Here is a 13087-nt window from a genome sequence, read left to right as displayed (position 1 = left end):
TTTGTTTAACTAGATAGTATATTTTGCTAGATGATCTCCTCTCTAAAGGTTACTGCAGGAAGTTGGAAAGTAACCTGTTTGAGGCTCCCAGCCAGCTATCAATTAGTGTGTGTTTATCCGTGCCAATAATGGGTTCTCAAAGAAAATCACTCTTACTGCAGGGCATCAATGATGCAACAGGTTTAAAGCACACTCAGGCTTGTTGCAGAGGAAACATGAGTGGAGCACACAGTATGTTTTTGATTGAGTGAAAGCTTTTCTCAACATTATGGTTCCCCAGTGTGTAGGTATATGTCTAGTATATCTGTATGGTAGATGATTTGTAAACCTTTTTATATTCAATTCAGTACCTTAAAAAATAAATGAAGTAAAACAATTATAATTCAAGTAGACAACTGAGGTTCTATGTAGCTCAATAAGTAATAACACTTCTGTAAGAAATTAACACATCCTTGTAATCCATTGTAAATGAACAAATTACTCTATTTCTGTAATTTAAGTGATTCAAGTACATTTTCAAACAACAATGTGAGTGCTCCAGCTTCTAAAATGTGAGGATTTACGGTGTTCTTCAGTAAACTAAATGTATTTGGACAAGAAAAACCATGTACATTTAAGACACAATTGGGGTTATGACAAATTCAGCTTTTTTCTGGAATTGTTTGTCCAGAAAAGCGAGTAGTTGAGAAGACACTATGCAGATTAATCAATAATGAAAACAACTGTTTCTCAGGGCTATTTCTATGAACAAGACAAGGAACAAAGATGAGTACATCACGTTTCAACTCTTCAAAATAAACAGTAGTGTCCTTTATTTCAAACTAAATAGTGAAAATCCATAACAATTCATTTCTGAGGTACAATATATCACATATATACATAAAAACACAATGCTACAACTTGAAACAATTCAACCTGGGATCCTATTCACAACAGTACATCATATGTTGGATCTACATCAGGGAATGAATAGCCCACTCACTATTCCTCTAAAAGGTCAAGGACAAGGCTTAGCAATGCAATATTTTGACTAATTTACGTCAGAGAACCAGGAGGATGAAAGACCCATTTCTTTGCCTCCCTCCTACTGCCTGTCCCCCCCCAAAACTGCCCATCTCTCCATAAATAACACCCATCAAAGACTTTGAACATTTCACAGGGCTGATGATTTGAGGCCTGTAGTATCGACGGAAATGGAATGACATTTTCTGAACTCCATAATTACCATGCTAGTCAGGACGAAGCAATAGGTTGGGGCACACAATGTCACTTGGGAGAGCTACATCTAATTAAACAGTGGAGAAAAAAAAGGATAATTACAACTTTTCAGGAGGACGGGAGACCTCACCCATGTTTCATGTTTTGCCTATCTGAACTGAGAGCTCACCCAAGTAACATCTGCCTTCAGTGCTGGACTCGCAACTGCTAACCCACAATCACTGCAACCTCAGGACCACTCCCTTTGAGGGCAGGGCTGAACGTGGTCATTTGCAACAATATGGACCACCTTTGGAGGAGGCCGACTACTGTATATGTTTCTTGTTTGACTCAAAATGAACGTAGTCAACTATTTTTAAGTGTCCTTTAGGCTTGCCTTTTTGAGTTGCAGAGATCAGAGTTGACAAATGATCAGTGTCGTCTCAGCTCTAAAACACTGAGCTGGGATGTCGCGTGCCAAGAAGTGGGAGGTAAAAGTATCATTTGAACATTTTGGGTCAATTGATGGGTTATATCTGTCTCATTTAGTTTACCTGGATCATGAATTAAATGTCCCTTTTTGAGGCTGTTTTGCTGTATTTAACTAATGCATCTATTCGCCACCATTAACATCTCTACTGTCTTCATTCATATTTGCGTTATATTTGCTACACAGCTTGAGCTATTTCTTTTGGTGGAATAAATCGAATGCATGTCAGAGAGACAAAAGTCACTTAAATAGGTACAAAATAAGACACACCAAGGGACCTTTGAAAACCATTTAATTAATACTGTTCCCTGTTGAGGTTCATAAGAACAAGACATAATAGTAAATACTAGTATTCACATATTTAAAAGAAGTAGGGTGCAGTGATGATGACTGTTAAGTAGTTTTAAGGCTAAGGATAAGGTGTATGTAAAAAAATCTGAGCTACATTACTGACGAGGAACCAGGTTTGTTGGTCTGCACACATACTGTACAGTACATGCTGGGCTTGTGGCACTAGCGTTACAGTAAAGAAGAATGTTAAAATACTTTCCGTATATCACTCAGGCTAAAGTCCTGTCTACCAGCGCACATACAACAAGGAGAGAGCTTCACTGCTTTCCTTCTACGAGTCACATGTCCATCTCTTAACGCAACATGTATTAACCTCAGTAGTTTCAATATTCTGTACACAGTTCCTATTTACTTTGGTAGAACTTCTTGACTGTAGTTCAACGAATTTAAAATAAAGCACTTTATCCCTGAAAAATGTTTAAATTCAGCATTTATTTTTGGGTAGTCTGAATCTGATTATGTGTTATAGGCATTCGTGAGAGTAAAATAGGACCTTTAGGTAAGTTTCCTCAGTGTTATGAACAAGAAAACTTTCAGCAGTAAAAGCATTCCCAATAATCCAGCATTAAGCTTAATTTTACACAAAACCCAGTAGATGCTTTTCCCATTCAATGTGTTCAATGAAGAGGTATCAGAAAAGCATGCAAGAGCACAGAGATTCAGGCTTCACTTTAGAATTCAAACAGTATGAAGTAATATCAACAGCATCAAACTAATTAGCGCATGAACTCTTGGTCCTTGAGTGTGATTAAGAAGTCAAGAAGCAACTTTAGATAACACAAAATACTGAATCTGGAAATCACGTGGCTGTATATGAACAACATAGTGAGATGTACTGTACAATTAAATCATATAACTAGGTGACACGATGCACTACAAACTGCTAGCTCCTTTTTTGTAATAACAACACTCAGAATGGCACAAAGGAGGAATGTGTGTCAAGAGGGGCTTGACCTCAAAGCCCAGTGAAAGAGAAATGTACTTCCACCATGGGGTCTCTCGTTCTTGTTGCAGAGTCTGGAATGTGAGACTGTGCTCATCTGTTGAATATTGGGGGTACAATAGGCGGGGTCCCGTGGAAGGGGGGGCATTCACTGGCAAAGTAATGCTCCAAGCCCCAATCAAATAATATTCCAAACCTTCTGACCCCTCGTTTGTGATCGGTGCTCAGCTGTCTCCTCCCTGAAAGAATCACACAGAGCGCTCAGGTCTTTTTCACCTTGCGGCCCAGGTGGTAGTAGTAACCCATGGTGACCACCAGGAAGAGCACCCGGCTGAGGAGCAGGAGCATGGCGCCGTCGGGCAGGATGCCAAGCTCGATTAAAGTGATGGACGTCACTGAAAACATAGAACGACATGTTGTGCTGTTATACATTTTACACTGTGAGCAAATGGTACAATTCACATGATTTTTAAACATTATTAACTTCTGGAAATGGAATCATTAAGGAGGATTTGTTCAAGTTTTGCTGTCTATTTTTGAACAACGTCGCCTGCATGTACATACAAAGAGTAGTTTGCTGTACCAATTGTCAAAGTGTGTTAGCTAAATTCAGTATCATTCAAAAGTAGTTTTTGGGAAAAATAATTCGCTTGACAGAGCATTAATACACAAAGACAGACTTTAACTTTTGTAGAAACTAACTTGGTTTAATTAAACAGCTGAATCCTGACTCCTTAGTTTCCCTTTAAAGGTGACCTATCATGCAAAATGCACTTGTGTACGTCTTTTATACATGAATATGTGTCCCCGGTGTTCCAGGGAACTCACCAAGTGTCAGAAAACACAACCCTCTCTATTTTCCTCCATATCCAAATCTCTTAAAAAGGGGCTGCAACGGATCTGATACAGACTGATCCAGATTTGAACACTTCTATGACGTCACAGAAGTGGCGCTACGGCTATTGGGCCAACTCCACCAATCAGGAGGAGACAGCCACGGCAGAGTCCTGCATCGGGTCGGGTACCCGCGGGTTTGTTTAAATCCTCAGATCTCTCCCCCGCGGGACCGTGCATATTCATAACCTCTGCAGCGCATCAATCTGCTTCTGAGCGCGCCACATTCTGAATGGCTGAGGTGAAGCTCTATAGCGGAGAATACAGCATTTTCCAACACTTCCTCAAGAGCAAGATCCAACGTCTGGGAGGCTTTTGGTGTCCTCCTAGATGGAGAGAATAACCAACATCCCACACTTTTTGAGAGAAATATGCAACTGCGTGTGTTAATAATTGCACGTTTTCAATGCTCATATATATATATATGTGGGTTCGGGTCGGGTTGCGGATCCTGTGCCGACGGGTCGGGTCGGGTTGCGGAACTAATTGGTAATATGTGCGGGTAGCGGGGCGGGTTCGGTACTGCACGTCGCGGGTGCGGGGCGGGAGCGGGTCTTGAAAATCAGACCCGTGCAGGACTCTGAACCACGGACATTGCCGTTCGAAAGTACTGGAGACGCTGTAGTACATATGCCAGGCCTGTAGGTGGTGCTGTTCTCACAGAATCAGCCCATGCAAAGACAGTGTTAAATTGAGCGAAATGAGGAATGGCTAAAATGCATGATCTGTTTGGTATTCTGAAAAATAAAAAGTATAAATATGCCTTATATAGGTATGGTCCTACACTATATTATTCAAATATAGCATGATAGGTCCACTTTAAGTATGAAAGGTGTCCCCTTTCACTCTCACTTCACTTTTACTTAGATTATTTTATTGTAAATAAGGGTTAGTGCACACTATTAAATACAAGTTGTAAAAAAAAGAAAATCCAGGATGAGGCAAAATAGTTTTGTTCTGACCTGAAGGCCCCTACTATAAATACATCGAAGCAAAAAACTAATATGGGCATGAAGTTTTAAAGGCTCCAAAATACATCTGATAAAAAACCAAAATAGGGCATCTTTTCACTGAAGCTGCCTAGAAAGAGGTCTCTTCAGGTCAAGCAGCACCAAGGGGAATGGTTTAGGAAACCAAAAACAGTTTGAATATACATATGGGCCTGTGAGTGCTGTTTTAAGATCAACTTGATAACATGAAAACATTTCCTTTTAAGTAATCCACAGCTGTGACTACGCCCTCTGAACACAAGAGGGCACTATCAACACATCCATTTACAATGTTCTGTAGTAAAACCAATTCTGAACTGCTGTCTTAAGTCACTATAACAGCCAGAAAGTGATTCTAATCATTTCTGAAAAAAGGATATAGCTCAGAAAATGCACAATAATGGAGGAATGTAATCACCTAGAAACTGGACAGCAAAGTAGCACGCTTCACTGAGCAGAGTCCACTGGATGATGATCTTCTCTGCTGTGTAGAGACCATTCCACAAGATGAGGGCCAGGCCTGGAAAAAATATGTGATAAAAAAGGGAATTTATATGTTGTGGGGCATTGGAAAGAAAACCAAATAAAGCTCAGGAAAGAAGAAGACTCCTACACGTCCCAGAGCAATTCCATAAACAGAAGTACTGTACTGTACATTATATACATTTACTCATCTAGTCCATGCAAGGCAAATCAATACATAATATGGATTCAAACATCTATTGGTTACATTTTTCCAGGTACAACCAGTGCTAGTCATCTCTTTTCTCGACCTTCAGTTCTCCAGCGTTATTGTCTTTGCTCATAGCTAGCTAGTTATGTCCATTTCTGTGTAATTGAGATATAGCTAAATTAACAACACAGTCAAATGCTCTGTATGTGTACACACAATAGGCCAATCAAGATGACTCTGAATGGGAACAGTTTTCTTGCAGCTGTAATCTGTGATGCCGTGTGCACACGGTGATAATTGGCCTATTGATTTCTTTGAATGTTTCGACTCATTGACCGTGATAAACGCTTGTGCTCCACCATTTTAATCCCTGCCATTCTTCCAGTTCATTTCTCTCTGTTTCAGTCCCACCCACCCACACAAACATGGTGAGGCGATGGGAATGAGCAGAAAGGTGGGAGGGCTGATGGACCGTCTCCCCTCCCCGCCAGGTTCCATCTGTGTGGCAGATGAGACCCCATCCTTCTACCCTTTATACCGCCCCTCGTCTTGGAAGACATCATCCATTATCTTGGCTAATCCCCACCGCCCTGCTGACATTTAAACGAGGCACCTCTTTGGCTGGCCTTGTTAGATTGAGAGCTGGTTCATTCATATCTTCCTCCACACAGTCATTTGTTCAAGATTTTATCTCCTCAGGCAATGCGGTTATCATGCAGAGGATGTTTTAATTATTTGTTAGATTTCATATTGGTTCAGATTTATGTATATATGTGTAAAATGTGAGGGAGGAGGAAACATGTTAGATCTAATCTATATTTGAATAGATACCCCTATAAAGGTGAAATGCTGATGTTCTGACATATGTTATGGTAAATAAACTGGTTATCGAGTGGATGCTAAGCCTTTTGCCTCACCATTCTCAATTTCCCTGCTTACTTTCCCATTAAAAAACAACCTGTGTGTCTCTCTGCCACTGTCGCATCACGAACTCTCATCAATATCTGAGTGGCTGATTCACCGACTCGTCTCTAAACCTCCAGACTAAGGAGTCTATTTAAATATATAAAACTGTAATTTCCTGGCATATTTATTTCCACGGATTGACTTCTGTGGCACAGAAGAGCAAAAAAAAAAACCTCAATGTTTTGCTTGATACAGAGAGTGAGCTGCAACAATGTATTGTGGATTAATACACTGCCTCTACTCTTACTTTCAGGCCAATACGCGCACACACACACATTCCTACAGAACATACACTGTCCTGCCTGCCCTCACTGTGCTCCCACCGGATTTAGATCTGATATATGAGGCCAGTGAGGCGACTGGAGCCCTTTCTGCGAGCTTGCTTGAGAATTTGTCTCTGTCAAGTCGTTATTTAGTGAACAGAACATAAAAGGAACTGAATACAATTACACAGCCTTTGTTGTAGCCTTAAGGGATGCCTTGGCAGAAGCAAAAAGCTTTCTGTACTTCATCTGAATGTGCGTGTGTGAACTGTAATGAATGCATTATCACAAAGGACCATGTGCAGATTAGCAGTGTACATTTTTGCGAACGTGTATGTTAAAACGGTGTGTTAGCATCCTTGTAGCACAGTGAATGGGAGGCGTGTGGTGCAGTGGGTTGTGCGTTGGTGTTGGGATCAGGGGGTCACAGGTTCAAAGCCCACTGCAGTCAGCATGTAGTTGTGTCCCTGGGCAAAACACTTCACCCCAAATTGCTCCTGTGGGGATTGTCCACAGTATTGAGTATGTAAGTTGCTTTGGATACAAGCGTCTAACAAGCAACGTGTAATGTAATGTAAATGAACTCCCACATAAATAACTGTGGTTTAATCACAGTGCTGCACGAGGGAGCATGAACAGGAGAGAAGACTTACTAAGCAGTGCTCCTCCATAAAGGCGGATGGAGAGGCAAGTTGTGGAGAGCTGCTCCTCAAAGACAACCTCATATAGCTGGTTAGGAAACACCAGGGCCTGTGTGGGAAAACAAAGCACAACACAGTCTGTCTTTTCAACTCAACAGAATTCTGTCTTCCACAAACGCATTGACAAAGTCTTCCTTTCTGTGAGTTAGACTCTCTTTATGATCCAAACACTGTGGGCATTTAGGTTCAACAAAGATAGAGCTGTTTCTCCAGATGGCCCTCCCTGATACATCGGGAAAGAATCTACAGTAACCCCCCTGCTTGGTTTGCATAATGTGATTTCTCTTATTTTGACAATGAGCTTTTTGTTCTGTAATTACTGTACAACGGGGTTTCTTTTAGAAATGAAAGATTATTCACAAATGAGTGAAGATGTTTTGGTTTTGAATGTGAAAGAATTCCTTTACTGTGATGATGATTACAGCATGAGGTTCTTCATTGTATTATAGTTACGAGAGAGAGAGAGAGAGAGAGAGAGAGAGAGAGAGAGAGAGAGAGAGAGTATACTATATATTACTACTAATAATTTGATGCAGCATATATTTACTTTTCCCGATCAAAGGGAAATGTTTGAAAAAGATATAAGACATGAATTAAAAATGATAGGAAACACAAATGGCTAATTTTAAGTGTGATTCAATACATGTGAATCCAGCTTATATGTGCATGCAAATAATTAGATAAAAACATAATATATTAACTATTTCAGAAATTCATATATAAATCCTTTACATTTTTTTATTTTAGATCATGATATTTTAAAATAATTCAACATAGACACACTTTAAGAATCACAGATTGAAGCAACACTTACCATCAAAGCCATAACTGTGAACCCCACTGCTGAGATGAGGATCCACACCCTTAAACGAAAGAGAGACATTACTGTCAGAGTTTACAAGATGTTGGACTTTACTGGAAGTGACACCCAGCTGACCTTCCACAGTCCGCTGGGGTTAACTGAGAGCTGCTCTGAGCTTTTCAAATCTCACCTCAGGCCGATGGGCTCCCGCACCGCAAACTTCATCTCATTTCCCAGCATCTGACTGATCTGTGAGTGAACAAAGTAAGACAAAGGGAAATGAATCATGAGTAGGGAAATGTAAAAGCAATCATGACATCTTAACAGAAATCTATTATGACAGCCTTCAACAAAGCACGGCGTAACGAAGAATAAAGTGCTCAGCATGCAGGTGCTCTTCATGTTGCCAACACATCTACAGGAAGTTAAAGGGAGAAAAATGAATTTAACCAAAGTGATGGGGAGAAAGAAAAGAGGCTGAGTGTCAAGAAGGACATATTAGGATTTTAATTAAAGACTGGGAATGTCTATGCGTCCTTAATCATCCTCCGACGATTCAGAGGGTATGTCATAACATCATATTGCAGTACATTCTGGATGAATACCCAAAACCAAGTGCAGGCCAGAAGGAAAAACCTAATTTGCTATAAATGAACTTATTCCTCACGACACGAACGCCACGCATTAGTCAATTCATAACCCCGAGGGGCTGAAGTGGGAAACTTTTTTGACAAATTAAAAGCAATTTATTTTTTCTTGTGAATATAAATAACTGTTATCTTTAATATTTAATTAAAAAGAATAATCAATCATGCAGCAATATTCAAATACTTAGCTCACATCACTGATAAGATGCAAGCAGACGCTGGAATGCTGTTAAATGGTGACGTGTTCTCTGCGTCATCAGCCACTAATATATTCATACGAAGGTCTCTGGAAACTGCAATATGAATTCAAGCACACTCTCTGGCTCAATTTCCGTTAAGTCTGATATATTACCAGACTTTCTCTTCTAAAACTATCTGATGGCATGAAACATGATGTTGTCATGAAACATTCACGTTATTAATTGATAGACAGAATATGTATCAATGACACATTTGATAATCAATGAATAACCCATAACTAATCATTTATCAAACTTCCAGCTTCTAAGATTGAAGATATTCTGATTTTGTGTTTTTTATCAATTTGAAAATCTTCGCTTTTTTCGATTGGGCTCTGTAAAATTCTCAATGCAATTTCTCACATTTCTCTCACATTGTTTAGACTAAAAGCAGAAGGTTAGTTGATAATGACAGTAATCTCTACATCTCAAGAAACAGAAAAATAAATCAGTGGGCTAAACCTTCATACAGCATGCCATGCACGCTGTATTTCTCTGCAAACTATATCAAGTGGAAAGAGACAATCTATGTGTATCTGTGTGTATATTAATATCAGTATATGAAGAGTAAAAAACACGGTGGCTTGCAGGTCAAGAGCACTAATTTGTTTTGCATGAAAGGAGGAATTGTTGCTGACAAATTTTGATTTTCTATTTCTGTTTCTATTTATTAATCTTTTTTGAGAAAGGGGCAGGTAATATAAGATTATTTTCTTCTCCCTGCTCCTTTTCGGGAATGGTGTGTTTATAAAGTAGACATTTTTGTAAATAATTGTTATACATTAAAGGTGGGGTAGGTCATTTTGAGAAACCGGCTCGAGATACACTTTTTGTTATATTCCAAGGAATGCTCTTAACATCCTGATAGCAATGAATATCTTAAGTGCTTTGACAAAAAAATCCATACAAAAATGGAAGCCGTAGCGCTGTAAAAAGCACGACCAATCATCTGAGCCGGCCCGGCTAAAATGACTGGATGGCCTACCTGCCTGTCAGCCTTCCATCTGTGCACAAACTTATCTCGTGCACTCATTGGTCATGTGCGCGTTCGTGTGTGTTGGAGGAGGGGCTCTGTAAGGAAGTGGCAAGATTTTTTCCGGCTGTGTATTTTCTAATTCTAGCGCACTCGAGCTGGTTTCTCCAAAATTACCTACCCCACCTTTAAGTTGTGCATACCATGAATGGAACAAATACAAATGAAACTAAATGAAATGTTGGTCTTAAATTACACAAGCATGGGCAAGAAACAAGTCAACCCTGCTTTCCTCCTGACAGTTACCCAGAGAGAAAAAACATGGCTGGTTGGCTTTGAAGTTTTGTTCCTTCGACCAAAATGCTGCAGGTCTTATCACACCTCCCCACATGAAAGAGTTCCCTTCACCATCCAACATCTCTTCCTTAAAACATTTGTTTGTGTTGCAGTGAGACATGGCATCACTGAAACAAAAAATACACCTAACCTTGAAACCCATTAAATCCTAGAAGAGAAACCGTTTTCTCTCCAGCAGTGTTTAGAGGGGAGTCACTATCAATGGGAACCTTTTCTTCTGCTTGGCTTTGAAATGAAGAGAAAGAAACAACATTGTTTGTGTCTTATTCTATAAAGATCAAGTCATGGGTTTTGCTTTCTATGATTCCCCACTGTGAACTTTAATTAATATAGCACTGCAACAGGAACACAACTGTGTTCAATCAAATCACATCATGAGAAATAACTTCATGAATTTAAGGCAGTTTAATGTCTGAAATATCGAATATTACAATGTTTAGGGGAGGGACATATGACAAATATTATAAAGTTGTTGTGATATAAGACTTTATATGGTCTATGTATTTTATTTGTATATTGCATATATATAGACATTTTATTTATTGGGATGAACCCATGCACCATCTCGTTTTCAAGGGGGTCCCGAGCTTCCTGGAAATAACATTTCATGATGTCTAAAATAGAAGAGAGGAAGATATAAAAAGGTTTAATGTGTCTTAGAAGAAATGGAGTAAAAAGGATTCTCTGTGTTCCTGACTTTTTCTTATATAATTCCTTTCGCCCATGGCTGGTGCTGGATTTTCATATCATAGCAGAGCCCTTAAAAAATATATATATCCTTGAAGTTAAACTCATAAAACATTGAGATAGAGAGTTGCAGATTACAGCCGTTGCCTGTCTTTTTGCACTGCAGCTGAAGTGTCTGTTCATGAATGTGTTGGTGCCAGCTGTGATCATGTGACCAGGTGAATCAGCCTTCCTGTGCCAAAGTTTCAGGGGTGGTTTTTGACAGGAACACATAAATATTCATGACTGGCATGAGAAATACTCAAAGGGAAATGAGCATCGACTCACGGCACAGACTTTGCTTGCCGGGGGGGTTCGAGCGGAAAGGAGTTGGGGAGAGAATGAGAAACAGGAAAAGGAAGAAATGCATGTTGTTTGTGATGAGAGACGCTCAATCACAGCTGCTATGACCTTGTCGCCAGTCACTCAGTCATTTATATAAAAGCACACAAAGGGCAACTCGAGAGATCATGACAAATATTCAGGAGTAGTATAGGAATTATAATCTCTTATTCAACACACTACATGTTCCTTCATCTGATGTATGCAGTGCAGTCACATTAAGTAGATAATATCAACATTTCACACGTCTCTGTGATAATCCTCTGGGATAGAAAATAAATACACAAAACGCTGTTGTATGCCTTATCTGTGAAAGCCTGTGCTCAAGCCTGGTTGTTGTTTTTTGACCTGAACACTAAAGTAGTGTACCAGTGGCCTAAAACAGCCAAAGGGCAATATTTCTTCACTGTTGTACTTTCACATACTCGAGCACAGAAGCCTCTCTCTCACCAAAGAATAAGAAATATGAACAGAATTCTTTCTCTAAGCTGTAAAAGAGGCAGGAAGACACACTCAGCCGCCTACAGGAGTCCTTCCCCCCTTTGTTTACATGGACCACAGGGATAACGTGGACTATTTCCCCTCCAACTCTTGCAGCTATATGTCAGATCCCATGGGTCTCTTTACCACCAATACTTGTTGCAAGGACAAATAGAACAACTAAAGAGTAACTACACAATGCAGCACATTTTAAAAACAACTATTGTGTTTCTAAATTAGGGTCATTGCCATAGTTAGATACAGTAAGGAAGCCTACTACTTAAAACAACAATAGACTAAAAGTATTGTTTTGCTCTATTTAGCATAGACTGTTGCTTGATCACCAACTAACCATTACAGCTGGTATATGACTTTAATAATCCTTTTTAAATCAAATAAGCTTTACTGGCATTGAGTCATTTAGTGTCTCCTTCTCCATCAGAACGCTCGGTGAGAGGGATCTAAGTGGCAGATGCCCGGGTTAAGCTCCTTGCTAAAACATTGAGAGAGAAAACAAACACTCGGAAGGGCTGAGAAATGAGGGCGTCTTCTCATCACAAGCTATCAGTCACCAACGTATGCCTGCTCCCTTCTGCTCTGTTCCCTTCGCCCACTTGCCTGATTAATATTTCAGCGAGGAACAGCTTTGCCTATGCTCACCCTAATGCAATTGTATACAACAAGCAACCTTAGGGATCTTGATGTATAAATCCCCCTGAAATGGAACAAACCATCATTGTCAGAATGCGACTGAGTCTGCATGAATATATAGATGTGTTTTTCTGTATGCTGTCACGAACCAGCATGGGAGCCGTTGTGTTTTGGTATACACATCACTGTGCACTGCGTATATGAGTGGGTAAACACATGCGAGGCAGGAATATAATACATGAGATGCATAAGGCAAGGGACTCTCTCAGGGGAGCCAGTCACATCTCAGTGGAGCTCATGCGATACGTGATCTAGATTCACTGAGGCATGAGGAGCAAATGCACACAACGGGACACTATGAGAGTGATCAGCCAAATAGCTGCCATTTGTGGCTTTAAAAAGG

General features: G+C 39.9%; 1 protein-coding gene across 1 annotated transcript in view; it reads right to left on the bottom strand.

Annotated features, from left to right (window-relative positions):
* Positions 1-788: 788 nt before the first annotated feature.
* The window catches only part of tp53i11b (tumor protein p53 inducible protein 11b), a 39764-nt gene continuing 27465 nt past the window's right edge, over positions 789-13087 (bottom strand). Inside the window, exons 4-8 of the mRNA XM_079684113.1 lie at positions 8460-8518; positions 8282-8330; positions 7420-7516; positions 5283-5384; positions 789-3376 (exon numbers count right to left, since the gene is read on the bottom strand). Of these exons, the coding sequence (XP_079540239.1) occupies positions 3243-3376; positions 5283-5384; positions 7420-7516; positions 8282-8330; positions 8460-8518 (441 nt within the window). The 3' untranslated portion in view covers positions 789-3242. The remainder of the gene's footprint in view (positions 3377-5282; positions 5385-7419; positions 7517-8281; positions 8331-8459; positions 8519-13087) is intronic.

The sequence above is a fragment of the Notothenia rossii genome (assembly GCF_949606895.1).
Source record: "Notothenia rossii genome assembly, chromosome: 5".
Classification (NCBI taxonomy): Eukaryota; Metazoa; Chordata; class Actinopteri; order Perciformes; family Nototheniidae; genus Notothenia; species Notothenia rossii.
Note: the sequence above shows the minus strand (reverse complement) of the source record. Positions and strands in the feature narration are given on the sequence as shown.